The 24,620-nt window shown below is 36.8% G+C and overlaps 1 protein-coding gene across 1 annotated transcript; it reads left to right on the top strand.

The window, feature by feature from the left end:
* Positions 1–228: 228 nt before the first annotated feature.
* Positions 229–19,953, top strand: RHAG (Rh associated glycoprotein). Its single transcript, XM_033093895.1, has 10 exons — positions 229–444; positions 7,691–7,874; positions 8,525–8,675; positions 10,320–10,467; positions 10,708–10,874; positions 13,988–14,125; positions 14,711–14,832; positions 18,196–18,269; positions 18,512–18,585; positions 19,265–19,953. The coding sequence occupies exons 1-10, from the start codon at positions 288–290 to the stop codon at positions 19,337–19,339; spliced, it is 1,290 nt and encodes a 429-aa protein (XP_032949786.1). The 5' UTR covers positions 229–287; the 3' UTR covers positions 19,340–19,953.
* The last annotated feature ends 4,667 nt before the right edge of the window (positions 19,954–24,620 follow it).

Genomic DNA, 24,620 nt, shown 5'->3' with positions numbered 1-24,620 from the left:
TTTAATAGGATTCTGGACACTTTTGTTCAATAGATCATTTCTATCACCTGGCTTCTTATCTAACCTGCATAGTCTTCAAACCAGCATTTACAACAGTTTCATTACAGAGCATAATTCTCCCCAATGGGTGGGACATTTTAACCAGTTTTACCCTTTTTTTTTTTCTTGCAATGTCATGGGTGTGCCTTCTACACGCAGTGTAAATCCACATAGAACAGTGCCTCTGTTTTTATCAATCTCCCACAGCCCGTGGAGCCCGCAGTGTGCCTCTGTCCTTTGCTACAAACATGCGTTTCAAATTACCTCTCCTGGCCATTGGCCTGGAGGTTGCTATGATTGTCTTATTTGCATTGTTTGTTCACTATGAAACGGATCACAACGTACACCAGCAGATCAACACCACCACGCCAGGAGCTGTGGACAAATTCCTTGTGTCATATGCTTGTGAGTAGGCAATCTACTTCTTCTTACGTATTTTTAGATTCTTCGGGTTCTCAGAATGTGCAATCTTTGACTACAATAACTGCTTGAGCTCCACATTGGAGCTTCTCACAGAATCATGTGATAGTTATGAGTGCTAAGGATATTGTAAGTTTGTGCTATGACATCTGGTCTCTGTAATTAGTGCGTTTGGATAGAATCTGTATCTATTAAAATATCAGAACAAGAAGCCAAAAATTAAAATAATTGATCAATTTTTTGTGTTAAATGACCTTATTTTTCCCTTGAAGAGATCACTAGTTCTGCAAGGTATACAAATATCACTTCCAAAAAAAAAAAAAAAAAAAAGGTGGTGGGGGTAACTTTGGAGGAGAGAGAGTAGAAACAAAATGGAGTATTTAGAATAGGAGCCAGGATATCATCTGGGGCCCTAAGGCATAAAAAAGAGTATTTAGGGTCCTATAGGATGTAAATGGAGTTTTAATCGAAACGGATGTATTCAGGGTTTTGTAATATTCAGAAGAGAAGACAGTTTTTTCCTTTGAGATGAGAAGAAAAGTTTGATTACCTAACATATTTTAAAAGTAGAATCCTCTCCTGGGAATGGTGGCAAAGGAAAGAATGAATTGAGTTTCAAGTTTGGAAGAGCAAGCTATGAAATAGTTAATGTAATAATAATTACTATCATATACTGATTGCCTATGATGAACCAGGTATGTTCATTACCTCATTAACCATGGAAGAAGGTGGTATTATATCCCTATTATATAGATTATTTTTTTAAAATGAGGATCAAATAACTGTAAACAGTTAAAAATTATTTAAAGTAGTAGCAAAACCTATTATAATTTTATAACAAATGTGTAATCATTTTTAAAAATTTGACATTTGTTCTCTCATTTCTACACTTTTTTGAAGGAGTTTATATAATGGGGAGTACTCTCATATAGAAATTATGACCTAGAACTAATACATGACTCAGCCAAAATGCACAATTGCAAGTGCAGAGCTGAGTCAGAACCACAAGTCAGAGAGGCAGATTCCAAATCTAGTTCTCTTTCCACTACGTAGATGGTCATCCCAGAGGGTTCTTGATTGAGTAATTTTATAATTTTCAAGCTAGAGAACACCAAAACAGAACAGAATTCTGTTCAACACTGTATGTGTTTGTATCATTTATCCATCTAATAAATATTTTTACTCAGTACCAAGCTACAGGAAACATTCAAAATAAAACAAATATGATCTCTTTATTCCAAGGCTCTGCTATCTGGTACAAATGTAAACAAAGAACTACAGCAGTAAAAGAAACAAAATGCCAAAACATGGTCTAAGATTAGCGCCATTAAAATAGTGTTGTCTTAAGAGTTTAAGAGCTTCATGATTTATATAATTCAAGCTGAATTCTCTATATTCCAGCATCAGATTTCCTAGGTAAAACTCCAATTCAGAATTTGAGGACAAAAACAAGTTAGAGAGAAGAATTACTAACCACGGTCATTTTATCAATTGCAATCATACAACCTTTATACTTCGCTTGCAAGAAATATGAAATATCAGTCATTTCATGATTCATTAAGAAAATATTTATTAAGCTCCCAATTTTTATAAAGCAATCATCAAGTTTCTAGACTCTAGCCAGTGAATTAAACAAAACAGACAAAACGGGCAAAGTTCATGCCATTATGAAGTTTATATTCCAGTGGGGAAAGACAGACTATAGACACAGAAACCATATATATAATTTTATATGTTTATACACACACACACTCACACACACACACACATTTAGATGGTAATAAAATGCCACAGCAATAAATGAAGCAATATTAGGGAAATAGATGCATTTAGACAAGGGAGGATGTCTTTTCAGCCTTTCACAACCTGGGTAATGTGAAATAATTTAGTCGTAATAGCCCAAGGTATCCATTGCATGCAATTAATGAACTTCTATCCTATGCATCTAAAAGTGGTACCAATTCCGAACCGTCTTTGAGAGAATTATGAAACAGTCACTTAAATTGTTTTCTAGTTCCGTGATTTAAATGATAAATCTGGTTGAGGGAGGCAGTTGATGTATTGTCTAGAAAATTCCTTCTAATATGAAGTGACTGTAAATAGAACTTTAAAAAAGGATAAACCAGAATACGCATACTGGGGCAAGAACATTTCAGAAATAGCAAATGCAAAGGCCCTGAGGTATTTACTATATGTAGAGAGAAAGTGCAGAGAATAAAGTCGGAGACGTGAAAGCCTAGGTCCTGTAGAACGTTGTGGACAATTGTAAGCATGTTGTTTTTATTCTGAGTGAATTGAGAAGCCATTGGAGGACTTTGAAAGGAGGGCTATGACGCGACTTAGATCTTAAAGCAGTCTTCTGGCTTTTAAGTAGAGAATAGGTTGTAGGGGGCAAGAGGATGAGTAGGAAGACATATTAGGAAGACAATCCAGTCATCCAGGAGAGAAATGATAGCCGGCTGAACCAAGGTAGTAGTAGAGGAGGGCTCTGTTTTATTTTGCCTGGTTGTCGGTGGTAGTTGGAATAATCAGTTGCATTTTAAACATGTAGAGTTATCAGGGCTTGCAAGATATCCTATTGTGAGGGAAACATGGAAGTAAAGCAGAACTGAAATACTAGACATCGCCAAATCTATTCTGGAGACTAAAATGGCCCCCTGTTGAAAATATCTGATGTAGGCAAGTCTTGGCAATCTTTAAAACCTGTTAGAAGACTTCACACCCACAAAAATCAAACCACTAATGAAATCCGTTTTTGCTCTACAAATGGGAATCTTTATTTCTTTCATGGCAGTCTTGCACCACAAAACTAAACTTATGGCCCTGTCCCTAATCCCCACCCACAAATTCTTAGAGCGGAATGAAAGATAATACATAATCTTAATTGCTTATAAGCCTTTCTATTCATTTATTTTATACAGAATCATCTGCCAAGAGCTTTCACAACTTTGTAAGCTCTTTAGCAACTTAATAAATGAGGTTCTTAGGCCCCCTTGTGGCATAATGCAGTAACAAGAATTAGATCAGAGGAGAAAAAAATTTGGAGCACAGTTGAAACAAGAAACTCCTCCCTCCACATTAAAGGTCTGGCTTCCCATCAAAGGGGAATGGGGACAGATGTGAAGAATTATTACTGCGAGTGTGAGATATTACAAAATTAGATAAAACATTTTTTTTAATTAGTTGGTTACTGCATGCTTTAAAATCAGTAGATTACAGGGGGGTGGGGGGGAGGGTGAGGGGATTGGAGGGCAGTCGGTGACCACAGGATGGCCACGGGTTTGAAAGTTAATCTGGGGAACGTAATTTGGTGGTTACCAGAGGGTAAGGGGGTTGGGGGGGTGGGGGATGAGGGTGAGGGGGATCAAATGTATGGTGATGGAAGGGGAGCTGACTCTGGGTGGTGAACACACAGTGTGATTTATGGATGATGTGATACAGAATTGCACACCTGAAATCTATGTAATTTTACTAACAATTGTCACCCCAATAAATTAAAAAAGAAAAAAAATCAGTAGATTACAGGAAGAACAAGAAAAGAATGTTCAGGAAAATAACTTGGTGTAACTAAAAAAAGAAAAAACAGTGAAGTCAGTAAAACTGGGTCATTAGTTTCATTCTAGCTTCGTAGCTATAAACAACTTGTGCAGCTAGAAGAGATTTTGGACTTTATTTAATCCAAACTTTCCTTTAAGGAGAAAAAAACCACCCAAGTAAGGTTTAGTAAAACCATAGCCATAGCCAGTTAGTAAGCCGTGCGTATTCTCTAAGTTCTACTCCAACGTATGTTATGATTTAAATTAAATGTTTATATATAAAAATTAAATGATAGAAAAACAACTTGTCGAGAAAAATGAGTATATATGGTCACCTATATTTCAAAACTCAAACAGGTTGATGTTAGTTGACATTTGCCCATCCATAGAAAAAAGCAAAAAATTGCAGCATTCTCCTCTCTGAGAGTGCCCTCAAAGCTGCTGACAAGGGATAATTTTCAGAGGTCTATTGTTCCCTCTCTCACCCTCCTGATACTGTTTCTCTAGGGGGGTGGCTCCAAAGAACAATAAAATGGCCAAAGGCTCATCATATGGGTAAGGTTCAAAGAGTGAGTGTGTGCCTGAATCATGAAAGATTGATCTGGTTTTCTCATTCCCTTTGTGCTTACATTTGCTGCATTCGTGCAAAAGTTAGACTGGCTTCTAGACCACTAAAGGACACTAATGACTCAATCTATGATGTTAATTTTATCTGTCTATCCTCTTATTTGTCATAGAGCAATACTTCAGGGGAAGTCCCCATGCTTTCAAGGGACCCTTTTCAAATGCTGGGTAACTTTGAAAAGCCAGCCTCTTCATCCTCTTCTGGGTGAGATTATTGCCACAGATTAGTATTTTTGGATTTAATTGGCAAATTTGGAAATAAATGTGGTATGCAAGTTGTGTCAGGGAGACAGTCAGGAAAGTTCTGCAGAGGCGGGTGAAGCCCATAAGAAAGGTGCTACAGGTTGGGGTCCCTAGGAAACAGACATTAGCCGGAAAGAAGTTTGTTAGGGGGTGCCTTAAGGATCCACAGGAAGGTTTGGGCAGAGAGAGAAGGCCTCGGCTGACCCCACAGGAAACTCTGAGCCCAGCATTATCTAGCTGTTTGTGGTCCTTTCCTGAGTCAAGGGGGTGGGATGTTCATGTGAAGTAGTCATCGGGCACAGGCTATGCTAGGACAGGGCTGTGACATGGACAAAACAAGAGCATTTCCCAAGAGAATTAAGAGCGTAGGGCTGTCATCTGTCAGCATTCCCTACAGCCAGGGGAAATGGAAGGAATAAATGCTTCCTTTCAGAAGGGGGGATCTGGGCAGTGCATCAGAGCCTACCCTACAAGGGACAAACCTGAGTGGCATAGTCTACCACCCTACACTCACTGGTTCCTGGATCCGATGGTAGAACAAAGGTAGAAAGAGTAGGGATAGTAAAGTGTCTCTAAGTGCCGGGGAGGCCAGAACTTTGCCTTGATTATCTTTACACCCCTGCCGTGCTCAACGCATGGAGGAATTGGTGGAGACAGGCATGAATTTCAATCCTGACTCCACCTTTGGGATACAGATGGCCAATAGACATATGAAAGGATGCTTAACATCACTAATCAACAGAGAAATGCAAATAAAAACCACAATGAGATATCACCTCATACCAGACAGAATGGCTATCATCAGCAAGACAAATAACAACAAGTATTGGAGAGGCTGTGGAGAAAAAGTAACTCTCATACACTGTTGGTGGGAATGCAGATTGATGCAGCCACTATGGAAGGCAGTGTGGAGGTTCCTCAAAAAATTAACAATAGAATTACCATATGACCCAGCAATCCCTCTCCTGGCTATATACCCAAAATATCTGAAAACATTTATCTGTAAAGATATATGTGCTCCAATGTTCATTGCAACTTTATTTATGGTGGCCAAGACGTGGAAACAACCAAAGTATCCTTCAATAGATGATTGGATAAAGAAGATGTGGTATATATACACAATGGAATACTATTCTGCCATAAGAAAAGATGCAATACTGCCATTTGTGACAACATGAATGGATCTTGAGACTATTGTGCTAAGCGAAATAAGTCAGACAGAAAAAGTCGAGAACCGTATGATTTCACTGATATGTGGGATATAAAACTGAAAACAACAAAAGAACAAGACAAACAATTAAAGAAACAAAAACTCATAGATGCAGACAATAGTTTAGTGGTTACCAGAGGGTAAGGGGGGAAGGGTGTGGGAGATGAGGGTAAGGGGGATCAAATATATGGTGATGGAAGGAGAACTGACTCTGGGTGGTGAACACACAATGGGATATATAGGTGATGTATTACAGAATTGTACATCTGAAAGCTATATAACTTTACTAACTACTGTCACCCCAATAAATTTAATTTTTTAAAAAAGTCATAACGTTGAAAAAAATTTAATTGGATTCTAATATCAGTTTCCTCCAACATGTATCGTCTAGGCATGTCCTCCCTCATACCTATTTCCACTACCTCCAGCCACAGTGGTGAACATTAATTCAACATTTAAATGTCATTTTTTTTCTCTCTGGTTTATATTTGTTCCCAATTGGTCTCAGTTTGCTTTGTATATCTAGTAGGTTGAATTACAAGAAATTGCCAATAGTTGAACCATTTTCATTGGCAATTTCAATACAGAAATGTCAATTTCATATGGTTCTACCAAACAGATGTCTAGCCAACTAAGCTGTAAGTTTCTTGATAGAAAACCTATGTGTTCACATTTGATCAAATGTTTTGTTCATATAGAGCTTCACTGCAGATTCCTTCCCCCAGAGGTTATCCCACTCAAAGTCACTTTGTGAAATAGGGCCTTTTCAGTATTGCAGATAAGAACACTGAAGCTCACAGAGAATAAGTGATTTAACAAAGGTCACATAATCACATGGTAGAATTGGGGGATCTGAACCTCCATCTCCAGACACCAAGTCCAGTATTTGCTCCTCTAAGGATACAGCCTTCTGTACACTAGCTTAGAAAGCGCTAACAAAGACATTATACCATTTGACTTAAATAAAGATCTGGTAAGATTGCCAGAGCTGGTACTATTATACACATTTGATAAATGGAGACTGTAGCTTATTCAATTAGTCATTATTGCCTCTTTTATTATATACAGGCTTTTATGTCAAATTCTGGGGAGCAATGGATGAATGTATGCTAATCTCATCAATCAGGAAACTCACGGACTAGTGCAGGAGATGGACACCTCATCAACTATTAAATGCTAAATAAATGCCAACACAATGTGATACATGTTAAAGCTGAGGTATATGCAGGAAGCTGTGTGAAAGACAGGAGCAAATATTAATTTTCCCTGGGAGTATTGGGAAAGTCTGCAAGAGAGGGTGATGCTTACACTGTGCTTTGCAAAGTTTTCCTCAAATAAAAAGTAATGGAAAACTCTTCAGGGAGAAGATGAAAAGCATACGTGAAAGGCACACTGATGATCGTGCACAGTGTTCCAAGAAAAGGTTCAAATACTGAAGAACTCGCCCAAGGTCTCGTAGTACCCAAGCTGGCTGCCTTTGGCTGCCCAGTTAATTTTTTGCTTTTGCAGGGTCTCATGCAAAGGATGTAGCAGTTAATAAATGGGATATACTATGATGTAACATGTTCGTAGTGCTCCCCTAATGCAGATTTTTTTTTTCCTCTCTGTTCTTTTGCAGTATTCCAAGATGTGCATGTTATGATATTTGTTGGGTTTGGCTTCCTCATGACCTTCCTGAAGAAATATGGTTTCAGTAGTGTGGGCATCAACCTATTCATTGCTGCTTTGGGCCTCCAGTGGGGCACTCTTATACGTGGAATCTTGCACCACCACAACCAGGAAATTCACGTTGAAATTGAAAAGTGAGCATCCTTTAGTTTTGCTTTTTTTTTTTTAATCCCTTAGTTTTCAACCATTGTGTCTTCAGAGCAATTGTTCCTCTGTTTAGTCTCTTGTCAGTCAGCCTCAGAACTAGCTGCTGAATCGTCTCCCTGAGGCAATAGACGATTTTTGAGATCCAAGGGTGCAAATCACCACCTTGTTTTACGGAGCTGGATCATACATGCATGTCTATGTCCTCTCTGGTTTGACTTTAAGGGTATAAGAAATCCCCTTGGATAAAATTATTATTCCTTCCACCTCAGCCTCAGCTACAGGGAGCAAAACTACACCATTAGTTATTTTTCTAAGATTGTTTTTGAAATGTAAATGCTCTAGAAAATAATTCATTTTTCAAACCAACAAAACTAAAGTAAAACCAGAAATGAGATAAAGACCAGGTAGGTTAAGATAAAGGAAATGTTAGAGCAAATGAAGAATGTATAATGAACAGAAGAGAGGAAGGGTAAGAAAGTGGGAGAGGACAAATGTAGGCCTGCAGGCAGCGCCTGATGGGGACTGATGGGGACACGGGCCTTGAACTCTGGCTAAAGTGATGCTATAATTCATCACAACTCACAGTTTTATTTCGAGTGTACATTATTCTTTAATGTAGTCTTTCTTTTCCCCTCAGCATGATAAATGCAGACTTCAGTACAGCCACTGTTTTGATTTCTTTTGGAGCCGTCCTGGGAAAAATAAGTCCAATCCAAATGCTGATCATGACAATCATAGAAATTACAGTCTTCATTGGCAATGAATATCTAGTTGGTGAGATATTCAAGGTAAGAGAACATTTACGCTTACCTAGCTTTGGACACCAGTTGTGGTCACAATACAGAGTGGATGCCCAATCTATACAATGACAGTCCTTGGCGAGAGTGACAGATACCACAGCAAATAGCCCTCACGTATGTGAGTGCCTACTGTAAACCAGGAGTTTTATAGTCTAAGTATTGTCTTACTTCATTATCACAATGCTGTAAGGTAGGCATGACTGTTGTTACTATTTATATACCCAAAAAACCTATGACGATCATAGGATGATAAATGACTTGCCTGAATCTGAATTCAAACCCAGATTTTTCTAACCGCAAAATTCTTTTTATTATATTGCCTATTCATGATCAGTTCCTATTTCTATTTAAACCACTGGGTGAATAGCCTTTTCTAAGGCTTTTATTAGGGCCTATGTCAAATTTCTTCTCCTTTAGAAAAATCTCATGGAGTCCCCCAAGGATTATAAATAGAATATTTCTGGGCAGTTTCCAGTATTTTGTGTATGTTTCTATTTAACATTTAATCCAACAGCAGTTATTTTTGATAACTTTCTAGGTGTCATGTGTTGGTTATTCAGTGACAAACAAAATAGTGAAGATCCTTATCATTATAGAGTTAACAATCTCGAGGGAGAGATAGACATCAAACAAATCATACATTCACCCACCCATAGGCAAACGAACACACGCATGCATGAGTGCGCACACACACACACACACACACACACATAAATATTATTATAAATTATAATGCACACGGTGAAAAACAGTGGAGGGGGCTATGAGAGAATGTAACTGGGTAACCTAATTTAGATACTGGGACTAAGGAAGGGCTCTCTGAGGAAATGACAGATAAGCTGGACCTGAAAGGTATAGGAGTTTATCGAGTATGGAAATTATAAATTACTAAAGTTGTAGCATCTTTCTACCTTAATAAGTACAGAGCAATGAATGTCTCAGGTGTGGAACTTTGAACTTTTCTTCTAGAGGCAGGAAACAGAAAACCAGTTCAAACCCATACAGTATCCTACAGAGGGACCTAACATATATTTCTTCAAGTGAATCTTGGAGCTCAGGCTTGTTTTCATATTGTTATACAGCAGAGTGAAAAAATATGGGAAAGACTCAGGCTTTTTGTAGCTTCAGGTTTTTGAGCTGCAATTAAGTGAATTTAATCTGCAATGTCAAGTAAATGCAAAAATCATCTTTGTTTTGTATCATGTGCAATGCATACTATTTTACTGAGAATCTTCCTAACCTGAAGACGTAACCTAAAATGGATCGAGTGCCCACTAAGGATCTATGAACCACTTTATGAACATGATATCATTTATGCTAGCTGGGTATTGTTTCCCCATTTTACAAAACCTGAGATTCAGAGAAGTGTGTAGTAATTTTGTCTAAAGTCACATCACAAGGAAGTACCTGACCTACGATTGAAGGTCAGTTCTGCGTGGCTCCAAAAGCCTATATTTTTTCTACCTCACTATCCTGTTTTAGCTCCCTTTTTCTGACACATTCTTTCTCTCTCTCTTGATCTATTGGTTCTTATTGCTTAACCAATAAAGCACTCCTTTCTCTGACTTTACTTCCAGTAAAGTAGTGAGACTCACTTTCACCTCTATTTACGTGAATGTTTTGCCCCATCAGGCCTCTGATATAGGAGCATCAATGACAATCCATGCCTTCGGGGCCTACTTTGGCCTGGCTGCAGCGGGCATCTTATATCGACCAGGCTTGAGAAAGGAACATGACAACGAGGAGTCTGTATACCACTCAGACTTATTTGCAATGATTGGTGAGTAGGGATGAACTTGCCCAGATTCCTGTCTGGTCAGGCACGAGTTAAGGTTAACTCCAACACAGGTGTGAAGGTGTTCAAAAAGGAACATCTCTGAATATGACTTTTGTTTGTGCTCTTTCTCTCTTAGATAACTAAGCCTAAAAGTAGAGACACTGTTAGTGCCCAAGGCAAACTACCTCCCCTGCACTATCTTCTATATTCAGAACTAATATCCCTTTTTGTGGTTTACTCCAGGAACTCTTTTCCTATGGATATTTTGGCCCAGCTTTAATTCAGCCATCGCTGACGCTGGAGAGAAACAGTACAGGGCCATTATAAACACGTACTTCTCTCTTGCTGCCTGCGTGGTCACAGCCTATGCATTCTCCAGCCTCGTTGAGCACCGAGGCAAGCTCGATATGGTAAGTGTCATATTAACTCCCTTGGGGAAGGGAAAATTTTCCCTCTTTCCTTTCTTAGTTCTTCTGGCTGGCCTAAGAATTAAATTGACATTAAACTGATTAACAGGAAAAAATAACCAAATTTTATTATGTATGTTCATATGGGGATCCATAAAAATATGACACCCGAGAAGAAATCGGACACGTGAGGTGTATGTGCCATTTTGAGCTAAGGAGAAAGGGGGGTGGTGGTGTAGATGTCAAAAGGGAGGAGAATAATTCACATGGAAATGGAGAAGCAAATGTTTGGTAAACAAATGTTTATTGGGTCATCTTTAATAATGGGACACAGAAAGGTCTTTGATCAGAGGAGCCTTGCTGGGTTCCTTCCTGTCACACCTAGTTCATAGTAAAACTAAGGGATGATAGCTCCCTCCCTGGAACCAGTCCTCTATCAAAATTCTGTTAGTTAGTTAGGAGGAAGGTCAAAGGTTCTTCCTGAGTGTTTTGTTTCTTAAAATTAACCAACTTAAAATAATCAATATCCCAAAAAAGGCATATTTGGGGGTAGCAAACTGCTCCCCCACCCCACTCCCATGGAAATTTCACTAAGTGACTCTAATGATTTCTCAGATGAGTAGGTCATGTCTGCATCACTGCTAAGCTGCCACAACAAATCACATCACTTCAGACCTTGATGAATATTTTGAAGGCAACGTTATTCATTCATTTCTTCAAATTTGTACTCCGGCAAATTAAAAAGTGTTATCAAGGAATTTACAGTCTAGTGGGGAATATAGTCATGTAAAAATCAAGATCTGAGGCATATTTCTTTAATGATAGAGCTAACTGTCCTCAAGTGCTTAAAAAAAATCTTCCTCAGAAATAGGACTTGTCAAGAGTAGAAAAAGAGAGTGGAGGATGCAAGTTGATTCTATTTTCCCAACTGCAAATATTCCTCACAGTGAAATAACAACTAAATTAAATGTGAAAGCCTGAATAAAATTCTGGAAAAGAGAAAGGACATTATAGTGGAAATATTAGTAAAATTCAACTCAGGTCTTTAATACTATTATATCAATGCTAATTTTCTAGTTCTATGATTACACAAGATGTTAACATTGGGGAAAATTGGATGAGGGACATATGGAAACTCTCTGCAGTATTTTCACAACTTTTACATACTCTAAAGTTATTTGAAAATAAAACATTTTTTTTTTAAATCCCCCAAGTTGGTCTTCTGAGTTTCTTGCCTCTGAGCTACAGAAATGGCAGTGAAGGAGTAACCCTCAGAACAGCCACTCTTCTTTTCTAACCAGATAGAAGAAAAGAATATTGTCATTTTTCAAGCATAGCTAAGGACATGTATTTCAATTATCTGCGAATTGTTTCATGAGAGAAAATTGAAAACAATGAAAAGAAAAAAGTTATACATGTAACTTCCAGGTCGTCTGCAGAAAGTAAAGGAATTCACAAGACTCAGAAAAGAAAATTTTATTGAAAGTTGGGCACAGAGAGAAGACCCATGGCAGTGTCTAAAGGAGACGGCTGCCCCTGGGTGAGGGAATGTAGGGGTTTTATATTTTTTATGCCAAATGCAGGGGGCTAGTTACCTTACAGTTGTTTACAGTTGCAGGTGGCCCCTTCTGAGAATTACTTTGCGGTTGGCTTCCGTGGTTAATCTTTAAACCCAGTCTTGCTAGCTCCCAGACTCATTCTTATTAACTCTTTCTGAGTCATCAGTTATTCTTTAGGCTTATTCCTGTTAGTCCCAGTTTTCATTAACTGTTTTTCTGACTCATCAATGTACAGCTCAGTGGTTCTCTTTTAAAAGTACTGAGAAACTCGATTTTTCTGAGGCATTCTTGTAAATGGAAATTGGTGACTCTTTCCTTCATCCTCAAAAATTCTCAGGACAGTGACATTTGTGAAAGCTGTTGTCTTTCATGTGTAATGTGTACATTTCGATGTCTCTACATTCCCTCTTTGAACAAGGGGATACCATAGACCACAAAGCACACAGCAGCCATAGCCCTCTTTTGGCTCTAACCACAGAGGCGTTCCCAAACTGCATCAACAGGCAAAACCCTGTTATAACAATTGCTCTACACATTCCCACTCTTCCACTACAACTTCTTCTGATTTCCTCACATAACTCCTAGCACTGGTCTCACTAACCTGATTGGTAATGCGCTACCAAGAAATCCTGGCAAGAAAGATATCAAATGTCAACTGCTCAGAAGAAAGACTTCTTATAAGGGGGGTCCAAAGAACAAAATAAACAAACAAAATAAATAGACTCATAGATACAGAGAACAGTTTGATGGTTCCAGATGGAAGGGGTGTTGGGGATGTGTGAAAAGGGGGAAGGGATTAAGAAGTACAAATTGGTTGTTACAAAGGAGTTATGGGGATGTAGGGTATAGCATAAGGAATGTAGTCAATAATATTGTAGTAACTATGTGTAGTGTCAGATGGGTGCTAGATTTACCAGAGTGATAGATGGGAGGGGGTTTGGGGAGCAGGGTGAAAAAGGTGAAGGGATTAAGAAGTACAAGTTGGTAGTTACAAAATAGTCATGGGGATGTAGAGTGAAGCATAGGGAATATAGTTAATAATATGGTAATAACTATGTATAGTGCCAGGTGGACTAATCAGGGGCATCACTTCGTAAATTATATAAATGTCTAATCGCTGTGCTGCACACCTGAAATTAATTTAAAATAATATTGAATGTCAGCTGTAATTGAAAAATTTTAAATGGGGGGAAAAGGTGAAGGGCAATAAGAGGTCCAAATTTCCAGGTATAAAACAAGTAAGTCTTGGGGATGTAATGTACAGCATAGAGAATATAGTCAATAATATCGTTATAGCGTGGTACAGTGTCAGATGGTTCCTGGACTTATGGTGATCACTTCTTTAGGTATATAAATGTTGAATAACTATGGTGTACCTCTGAAACTAATATAATACTGTATTTTAGCTATATTTTGAGAAAAATCTTAAAAAATAATAATTAGTAGTCCTTTTGACTGAAGAATGGGTCATGGAGGCATCGAACCCGTTTTCCTTCAGTCCTTCTGAACTTTGTCTCATTCTGTTCACTTCATTCACGTTTCTTGTGCTCCACACAGGTTCACATTCAGAATGCAACCCTTGCTGGAGGAGTTGCTGTGGGCACTTGTGCAGACATGGAAATCTACCCATACATTTCCATGATCATTGGGAGCATTGCAGCAATGGTCTCTGTGCTTGGATTTAAGTTTCTGACTGTAAGTATAACAGATGATCTCGGTCAAACTTTGAATCTGCCCCATCATCTTTTCACATCCCAACAGCACAAAAAAGCTATGAAAATTCCTTTTCATAAGCACCTCTCCTTATATGGGGGTCATTTGCCTTACTGTCAGAGATACCACTCACATTTCAGTGTCCACTGGATTTTGCTCTTTCCTGACTTCTTTTGGGTACCAGGAAAGAATTCTATATCAATTATTTATAACTTAGTATAAAGCGAATGTTAACTACTTTGTTACTTTCCCCAAGACACTTCCACTCAACTTTTTGTCATTGTTGTTTGTTTTGTATAATTATGAACTCTGTGCCCTTTTAAAGGGATTTAGGATATCATCGGTCAGTAAGAAATTAGACTTGAAATCACTCACCTTCAAATCCATCTACTAAGGACTGAAATGAGCAGTTTTGCCACCAACGTATTCAGATTCTTTGATTTACGTGGGTGTTAGATATGGAGGGAGAAGCTATACAATCAAATTTTCCTGCATGATCTTTTGCGTCAGTTGTAGAGTTCTGTATATCTAACGAAATAATATTCCTTCTTCTTTTTACAATGTTAGCCGTTTTTTGCTACTAAACTGAGGATCCACGATACATGTGGGGTACATAACCTGCACGGCTTACCTGGTGTGGTAGGAGGCCTCGCAGGCATTGGGGCAGTAGCCCTGGGAGCGTCTAACAAGTGAGTGAAAGAATGGGTTTTCCCCCACAATGTCTAATGTTTTCTCATTCTGTGAAATCCAATGATGAGAGCTTTTTCTTTAGCAGTCCAGCCACAGTTGGTAAGTATTGTCCTTACTGAAGCCAAAAAGACACATAACTGCGAGAATAGAATTGATTGAAAGATGTGTCTTAATTAACGTTATTATTATTATTATTATTATTTTGTAAATTAACAATGTTAATTTAAACTTCTCTACCACAGGCACTGTCTCCTAGCAGATAGGGCAATTTGATAACCACAATCAGACTGCAGGAGGCTGTCTCTTTTACTTGATCCCATAACAAAATGGAGCCTATGAGCATATGGGATGAGCTGAGCCATCATTTCCATCCAATCCACACAAAGAAGAATGAGTTTTCATCATGTGGAAAGTAGTTGGATCTGGAGAATCAGGAAAACTGGCATATGGCTCCAACTTTACCACTAACTAGTTATGTGGCCTTTGACAGGTCACTCAACCTCTCTTGTTCTGTTTCCTCTTCTGTAAAATAAGAGGATTGCACTATTTATTCTCTAAAATCCCTAGCAGACCTAGATTTTTCCCAAAAAGGGCATAAGAGTTTATTTAAATGGACAGAGGATAATAGCTATCAATCAAATCCAGGAGAATGGAAGCAATGTCGTAAGCCATCCCTTGTCACTTTTAAGCAACAACATTGAAACAATTTGTTATTAAGTGCATCCAGGCAAAACAGCTAGTAAGGTCATAGAGTGCAAATCATTGAAGTAAATCAGGAAGAAAGCAAAACACTCAATGTTTAAAGCCAGTTGAAAGCGCGAAGAAAAAGTGAACGTGTGTTTGAAAATGTCTCAAGATGACTACTGGCTAGAATGGCATAATTTGGAAAGAAAAATTTCCTCTTCAATTTTAGCAGATTGAATTTTAACCCTGCTGAGACCAGTAATAATAAACATTTGAAAAAAATTAATCATATTTTCTACTGAATAGAAAGTTTTCTTCATGAATTTTAACCCTGCTGAGACCAGTAATAATAAACATTTGAAAAAAATTAATCATATTTTCTACTGAATAGAAAGTTTTCTTCATCCTTCATGTGTATAGCTGACCCACTTTTTTTCTGTATGTTTTCTTTTTTTGCCCCTTTTGCAAATACGGAGCACAGCCCTAGAAATATTCACATTTTCTTTCAGTTCTCTCCAGAACCTAACAGAATGTTAAGGCCAAACACTGAAGATTTTAATGCAAATCAAGCATGATAGATGCATGTGTCAATGAGTTCAACTCCTAAGTGTTATAGTGTGTAAACACCCTGCAAACACTCTTAAGAAGTGCCTGGAGATTAGGAATAAAGGAGTTCTTGAGCATCATTCCTAGACTAGCTCCACAGATGCAACAAAACAAGTCTATCTGTTCTGACTGGGTGGCCAGATTTGGAGTAGGTTTCATGGGTAAGCAGGTTTACCAACAACTTCTCAATTTACTCAGGAAGAGTTGGGGCCTTGGGGGTAGGGTTGCCGGACAAGTCTCTGAAGACCCATTCAGGTGGGTAAAATTCACATGTCTCACACCTCAGATAAAATACCTTGTCCAAGAGACAAGACTATTTCCCCACATGTGTCTCTTCAGAATACTAAAATGCAAATCAGTTTTCTTGGTAAGCATAGGACAACGAGGAGTTCATATTCTTAAGGGACATTTTTGCAAATTATGGCAGTCTAACTCTAATAATGGTATTAATTTTGTTTAACCAAGTGTTTTCCAAGGCTATATTATCATGGAGCACTTTTCATCAAAAATATCTTTAATATTTTATAAAAGATCTTGTTAAATTCTGGTCAAATTAACAGGATGTTTACAAAAGAAGAAAATCAAACGAATTAGTATATATTAAATATTCAACCTTACTAGTAATCAAAGAAATACAAATGAAAACAAGTTACCACTTTTTTTAGTTATCAAATTGATTAAGACTAAATGAATAATAATATTGAATGGTGGCTAAAGTAAAGAAATGAAGATATAAATTGTACGGTTTTCAATTTGGAAAAGCCCTTAAGTGGTTTATTACATTTTACTAATAATCTCATTTCTAGATACGTTTCATTTTAGGGAAATTATTGGATAAGTTGACAGTGTTCATAAGAAGATGTATTCTCACCACATTTTAAAAAATATAAAACATTGGAAGCAACCTAAATATCCAAACTATAATTACAGTACATTTGTACAGTGTAATATTCTGTAGCAATAAAAATTTCAATCTAGATCTCCATTTATTGACATTAAAGGACATGAAGATTTAATGGAAATATCAGTATTATAACATGATTGCACTTTTATAGAAACACATGCTTTATATTTTACATTTTTATACTGATAAGATTTGAGGGAAATTAAACTTTTTCCCTTTTTATCTTAATTAATGGTTTCTAATATTTTTACAAGGATTATGGGTTACTTCTACAATATATTACATAGTAGAAAAAATTAAACCCTTCAAATAAAAAAGAAAAAAAGAAATCTGAGTTTAGTACATTGTTTTCCCTTAATGATGAGGGTGAAACATCAACACACTCTCATTTTCCAATTGTTTGCTTTCCTTCAGTCACTCATTCAATCTTTCAACTGTTTATTAATTGCTTGGTAAGAGTCAGGCACTGTGCTAAGTAAGGAGACTCCTACATTCCTAGTGCATTTGTCACCCATGTAACAACACCCTTAAGCATTTCAATAGCTTATTATCACATTCTTCCATTCCCAAAATCATGACGTATTTTTTCACTCATCTCATTCTAAGGTAACTACTTCTAAGATGACATATAGAGATATACTTTAATATTTTCAATGAGTTATCTCTATAATATATGCTAAAATGAGCTTTTCTTACCTTACTAACTTTTGAATTTCACTACAATTATTTCTTTGGGGATGGGGTGAGAAGACATAGAGGCTCATGTTTGTGTTGCACATTACTCTGTCCTCACTACCTAGAAAAAAAGCTGGCGTGGAGTGGGTACTCAATAAATACTTATTGAATGAATCAGATCATGGATCAAAACCTCGTACCACATTTGTAGAAAATACCAAACCTATTCTGAGGAAGATCTTTTTATCATTCTGAAGAAAAGGGTGGTTCTAGTTTAAGTGTCATTACAGTGCTTATAAGAATTTTGTACGTTGTTTAAGAGTTTCAAAGAAAATAAATATATGAAATGAAACAAAAAGTGTAACAAATGTTTGTTTGCTGGTGTGTAATGCTGCACTCTTGTCTGAAGATGGCAGGCATTCACACCCTCAGGAGATGAGAATTGTTTGTGGGCATCCTAGAAAAACAAGATTCTTTTCTTTTGGTTTCCTAGGTCTACCCCGGCCATGCAAGCAGCTGCACTAGGTTCTTCCATTGGAACAGCAGTTGGTGGAGGGCTGATCACAGGTCAGCATAAAAGTAAACACTTCCCTGTACCTCCTGTACCTCATGCTCGCCACATAACAGATTATTAATAAACACATTGATAGGTAAATTTGAAAATGTTCTAAATTTCTGGCAGTAATCATGTAAACTCAAGGGGATGATTTTATAATAGTAATTACTTTAAAGTACCTAATTAATGATAACGCAAGTAGGTTTTCCTCTCCAGCATCATAACATGACTTATTTTCTTCCCACCTTCACAGGTTTAATTCTAAAGCTACCTATCTGGGGACAGCCACCTGACCAGAACTGCTATGATGACTCCGTTTATTGGGAGGTACTATACAGTGTTCTAAATACGGATGTAAATTATGACGCTATTAGTGAAAGTTTTGCTCATCTCAAGCCTACATGTGTGTGTGGCATCAGTGGGATGAAACTGGATGAGCTCCCTATGTATATATATTAAAGAAATTAAGGCAATGTGTCCAAACAGATGAAATGATAAGTTATGGTATTTTTCAAAGCAGACACTAGCTGAAGTAAGAACTCATAAAAAATAGTAGGGATACTGCACAGTGGAGTGAGATTTTATACCATAAGGAAAAGGAGGCAAAATCTGGTGGAACATGGAAGGTTGAAGAATCTCAGTGAGAACACAAGAGGTTCTGTGAATAATAAAATATCAACCTTTTTCTATCCTCCGGTTTCTACCTTTTTAATCCATTGACATTTTCTCCCAAAGTATTTCTTGCAAAGCTTAAGAGTGATAGATGTTAGAGTATGTTCAACGAGATTTTCAGGGAGAACAAGCTTGGGGAAAAGAGAATGTAGTCAGGGTGGGTGGGGTAAACATTTTTGTTCTTTTCTTTTTTTTTTCAACTCAAACAGTTTTTATCCCCAGTTCTTTTAAAGCTTGGATAACAATTACAGAAAATACCTTTGCTTTAATACTAATCTCCGACAGGCCCAAGTGAAAGAAACTATAAAGTGTTCTAATCTTGTTTTCTTTCAAGGTCCCCAGGCTGAGAGAGCATGACAATCATTTCTATGAACATGGAGGCCAAAACCAGCTGAAACTTGAAGTCTGAATACCGTTCCTCTGCCTCAGCTTCCTTTCCCATTATTTAGAATCAAGTTTAAATAAATAAAAAACATCCAGTGAGAATAAGGACCAGAATGGAAGATCCTGAGCCCCAAATGTCCAGTGTAAATATGTCTTAACGTAATCTGGTCCTATCTCTTAATATTCACTGATTGTTTAGTTGAAGGAACATGACTCATAAAATAGATGGTCAAATGATCCTATTCAGCATTCCCAGACTACTCTTACCAGTGGGTAGGAACAGGGTGAATATTCTGTGTATATCCATGTATTTCCCCCCCATGAAGGTAGATTTGCAAAGAAACCAATACTTTCTAATCATATCAGTTTTTAAAATGTAGTTACTATGTCTTCAGACCCAAAGATTACACAACTGAAACCGATGAAATAATAATGTATGTAAGAAATCTATATAAGAAATATGAAAAATGTCTGTATGTAAAGCAGTAATACAATTGTATTTGATGGTGCTTTCTTGATTTTAAAAATGGTTGTTAGTAATGTTATACTTTGCTTGCTTATTCTTATGCTTAATTTCTTTTGCATGTTTACTATTTGCAACAAGAGCTCAAATGCAGTCTGACCAAATTTTGTATAAAATGTCAATAGATTAAATGTTATTATAAAATAAAGCATTAGTCTTTGGCTCTCCTTTCTTTGGTGGTTGGAGTTCACTTTAGTAACAAGCAGGCATGCACACGCACACACACACATGCATCCCTCATATTTAGTGTCCATACGCGATCCAAATAAATTGTTAGATACTGTATATTCATTATAAAACATCAAGTTAATCTTTCATGTGGTGGGATAAGTATTAAAGAACTGAGTTTTAGAAAAGGTAACTGACATAGTCATATAAAACTATTTCTAGGGAAACAATTTTTTTTTTCCTCTCTGGAAGATTTTAAGATTTTTCTTTTATTTCTGTAGTCTTGGAATCTTGCCAGGATGTGCCTAAGTGTCAATAAGGAAATAAGTCCTGCCATAATTAATAGAACTTCAGTTCCTGAATGCTCAAACTTAAAAATTGCATCAGTGAATTATGTAATATTTTATTCCTCTGCACAAATCATATAATTTGCTATAGATCTGACGTATTTTATGAGAGATGACTTTTTCCAAATGTACATTAGTTTCTGTTTCATATGGGCTTTTTGAAATGTGCTCACTTATAAACTTAAATCCCACTGACCCCTCCCTTAGTGAGCATCACAAAGAATCATCTTTACTACCAGGATGTCCTGAGAGCCCCTGAGTCCATGCTCATCATACAGCAAAATTTGGAGGGTTTTGAGTACAGTCAGGTATTTTCTAAAAGCCTATAATTTTGATGTGCTAAGGAACTGGGTTGTGAAGGTTATCAACCTCTGATTTGTAAACCCTCTCTCCTGCCTTCCTGCGATGCAATTCTTATACAGTAAAGTCTTATTTTTTAAATTCTCAGTTAGTGGTCTTTTTCACAACGGTATACAGAGGGTGCCAAAAAAATATATGCACATTTTAAGAAAGGAAAAAACTGTATTAAAATTATGCTGATTGTAACCACTTTGAGCACCTCATATAATTGCAGAAGTCAAACGTGACTTGTATTCATCTTTTGTTATCGGTATATATTGAGTATTACAATTTTAATACAGATTTTTCCTTTCTTAAAAGGTGGATACATTTTTTGGCACCCTCTGTATATCCTTTTTTAAAATCTATCTTGGGTAGAGTTCAGTGTAACATTTTAATCGGAAGATTTTAGTCTGCTTCTGCTCAGATAAAACTTTCCTCTACTGTTTATTAACTTTCGCTTTTTCACCTTTTCATTTTCCTTCTTTTAGCACCTCTGTTATTCACATAGAAAGTTGAGAGGATTTGTTATCCAAATTTATAATCGTTCCCATCTTTACTTAATTTTTTTTCAGAGATTGTGTTTCTCTTATTCGACTATTGATGTTTGTTGTTTGCAAATTATGGTCCATTTTTAAAGGTCCAACACGTGTGTTATGCTTGAATCTCCTTACTTATTTTTTATAATTTTGCCTATTGAGGAGCAAGGTCCTCTTTTTGTTCAAGTTCAAGATCAAAGTCTAACCCAGCTATGTCAACATGTAAATAACATGTATACCTCATCTGTTCCCAAAAACATTTAAGATGTCAAATGATACTATTTATAATTAGTTAGCTAATTTTTAAGATCTACTTAGCTGATCAATTTCAGAAAGTTTTTGTTATTTTTTGTTCTTGTATAAACCTGAAAGATTGGCCTAGAATTATTAACTGCAATTTTAAACAGTTTGGTGAAAGCTGAGATATTTTCAGGCTTCCCAGCCCTCCTTTCCGTTATTTTTACCTGTTTATTGCACAAGATAAGAGATTTCCACTGATCTAGGAGAGGACTGTGTCAATAGCTCCATTTTGTTAGAAGCTATTTATTTTGTGGTCTCTTGATTCTCTTCATTGTGGGTGCTTGAACCCCTTATTGTGAACTTACTTCATCTGTTTACTGGTGGTGGTAGTGAAGGGGTGTTAGGATCCAGCTGCTGAGGTATCTTAAGTGGCAACAATCTTGAGAATAAAGGGAGGCACAGCAATCTCTGATAGTATAAGTCAGAGATTTACCAGCTGTCAAGATATAATTCTCCTAGACTGGCACCTGAATGAAGCCTCTCTGTTCAGTCTTTTCAGCAGGCAAAGATTGGTGTTCTTCTAGAATCAGAGCCAGGAGGGACTCAATGCATCTGCTCAGTCCTCCCAAAGTTCCTCAGGAAAAGGGAGAACCACTGTTATCAAGGAGTGCTTGATAAAGAAGATTCATCACCATTCCCTGGGAATTCACAAATCTCTGCAAACCAATGGTACCCAGATCCTTACCCCATGAGTCTCTACCATCTGCCTCCAAACTCTCCTCCACAGGAGGAAAATTCTCTACCAGGTTTTTTTTTTTCTCCCAGAAACTAAAGGTCTTACATCCCCCAGGCACAGTCACTGCTAGCTCAGGACAGGTCCTGTAATTTAATTAGCGTTGTGGGGTGAGGTCAGGAGGGACACATTCCAGCTCCCATCTCCCCAACTTAAGGTATAAAGATGTCATTCCACGTACTTTCCAACTTGATAATGTTACATTTTCATTTTAAATACGAAAATGTAAATTTCTTAAGAGCTGCTATTTCTCATTTTTTTTCTTTGTAACCCTCACGTCTTGAACAGAGCATATGCCTAAGGGTTTTTGTTCAGTGGATGAATGGATAAATAATTGAATGAACAAAGAATATCAGCCTCAAAGAAGCAAAAGAATTATTATTATTTATTTAATTATGTCTTTACTCAATAATAATTTATTGTGTACCTGCTATGTACTAGACTCTGTAAATATAAAGTCATATAAAACAAAATCTTTGACCTCAAATATATGTGTATATTTTTACAGCTCAGCCAGAAATATAGCTAGTGGGTCAGAGATAGACTGAAGTGTGATGAGTGCTAGAATGGTAACATACACAGACTGCTATAGATAAAAAGAGAGGAGAACCTAAATACAATTCAGCCATTCAAGGAAAACTTGCCAGAAAAAAAAGGAATTATGTAAAGGAAGCATATAGCTACGCAGAGACCGAGTTAAGACTCAACTCTACAAAAATAAAGCCGATATTCTTTCCCCTGGAGATCACTTTGCTCATGAAATGAAAGATTGGAAGTCTGTTCAATTAACTCTTTTCTTCTTTGTAAAGATAAAAGTTGTGTGTGTGTTTAAGTATGTGTGGGTTGGTAGGAAATGTCAGTTGCGGAGAGCAGCAAGTGAGAAAAAGTTGGTTAACAGACCCATGAACTATCATATCTCGTCACTCTGTGCTTTATTTCTTAAAATCACCTATTTCTTAAAATCACCTATGTCTATCCATGTCCACCCGTAGACCTAGGTTCTATCCTTTATTGGGGCACAAAATCCAGTCTTTTCCAACTATCGAAACTTAGCTTTTATTCTGGCCTTATTTTGGTGAGTGTTCACTGAACATATCTCAGAATAATAGCTATCCAATCTTTAGCCAACCTAAATGAGAGCAGCTATGGTAGCCTGGAATCAGAGCATTCTGGCTCATGTTAACCAGACAAAGATACTTCCTAGAGTTAATTTGACAAGTCTAGATCCTGAAGATCCTCTTTGAACAAAGTCCTTCTTTGTTCTTTGTTGTCAATTAGTGTGCCAGGTCATGAGTTTAATTCCTGCTTAGTCTTTTACTATTGAAGGTCTTTAGAAAAAATAATTTATGTCTCTGAGTCTATTTATTTATATATAAAGAGAGATAATACCTACTTTGTAGAGTTATTTTGAAGATGAAGGGTAACATTTTAGAACTTAGGGTCACAAGAAAACTGAGAAGAAAGTTAAATTCTCTCAATATATATGTTTTTAATTTTAAGGTATTTACATTAACTATGGGTTTTTCTATAAATTATCCACTTTAATCCTTGCAATGACCCTCTGAGTTAGACATTATCACTGAAGAAGCTGAGATTCTGATAAAAGGATTTGTACTAATTCAAAGGGTTGTTAAATGACAGAGGTGGGATTCAAACTTAGATCTTTTGACTTCAAATTTTGTTTTTTAACAACCAATCCCAAATGCTTTTTCTAAAAACTAAGTAACAAAAGCACAGTAAAATAAATTTTTATTCATAGAATTTCAAGTGTTAATGAAAATATTGTAATAGAGATACTACATAACCAGCAGCCTACTCCAGCCTTGAGTTTTTTCAGACCTGGAGAAAAAGGTCTCAGACTTCAGCATTCTGTCGCTACTGAATGAGTCATGAGTATTTTGGAAATATTTTAACACTTAAGGTATAGAATTCATATGTGATATATTTCCTCTAGGATTCATAACGCATGTATACCAATAAAAATATCAGAATTTATAATCCTTCAAATTTTGTCCATTTACTGATTTCTATATATGAATTAAATAAAATGATGAATAAAGTAAAAGTTACATTCCTGGTCACAAAGAAATATCTGCACTTCCCTTGAAAATGATCCATTTGAAAACTTCCCTTTTCTACACAAGGTATAATTTCAATGAACAGAACAATATTGTTCCATAAAGAAACAAACAAATGCAAAAAAGTATATGACCTGTTTCCAGGGTCAAGTTCTCACATTTCTGGTCTAAAATGCAATGAACTAGGAAAAGAGCTGTATTTTGCTTTATGTATAAGAGGTCCTTAACATAATGTCCAGCACCCATGCAATAAGTGCTCAAGGAAAAAGTCTCAGTTCC

Source organism: Rhinolophus ferrumequinum, chromosome 3 (assembly GCF_004115265.2).
Source record: "Rhinolophus ferrumequinum isolate MPI-CBG mRhiFer1 chromosome 3, mRhiFer1_v1.p, whole genome shotgun sequence".
Lineage (NCBI taxonomy): Eukaryota > Metazoa > Chordata > Mammalia > Chiroptera > Rhinolophidae > Rhinolophus > Rhinolophus ferrumequinum.
The sequence above is the reverse complement of the archived record's forward strand: the minus strand, read 5'-3'. Positions and strand labels throughout refer to the sequence as shown.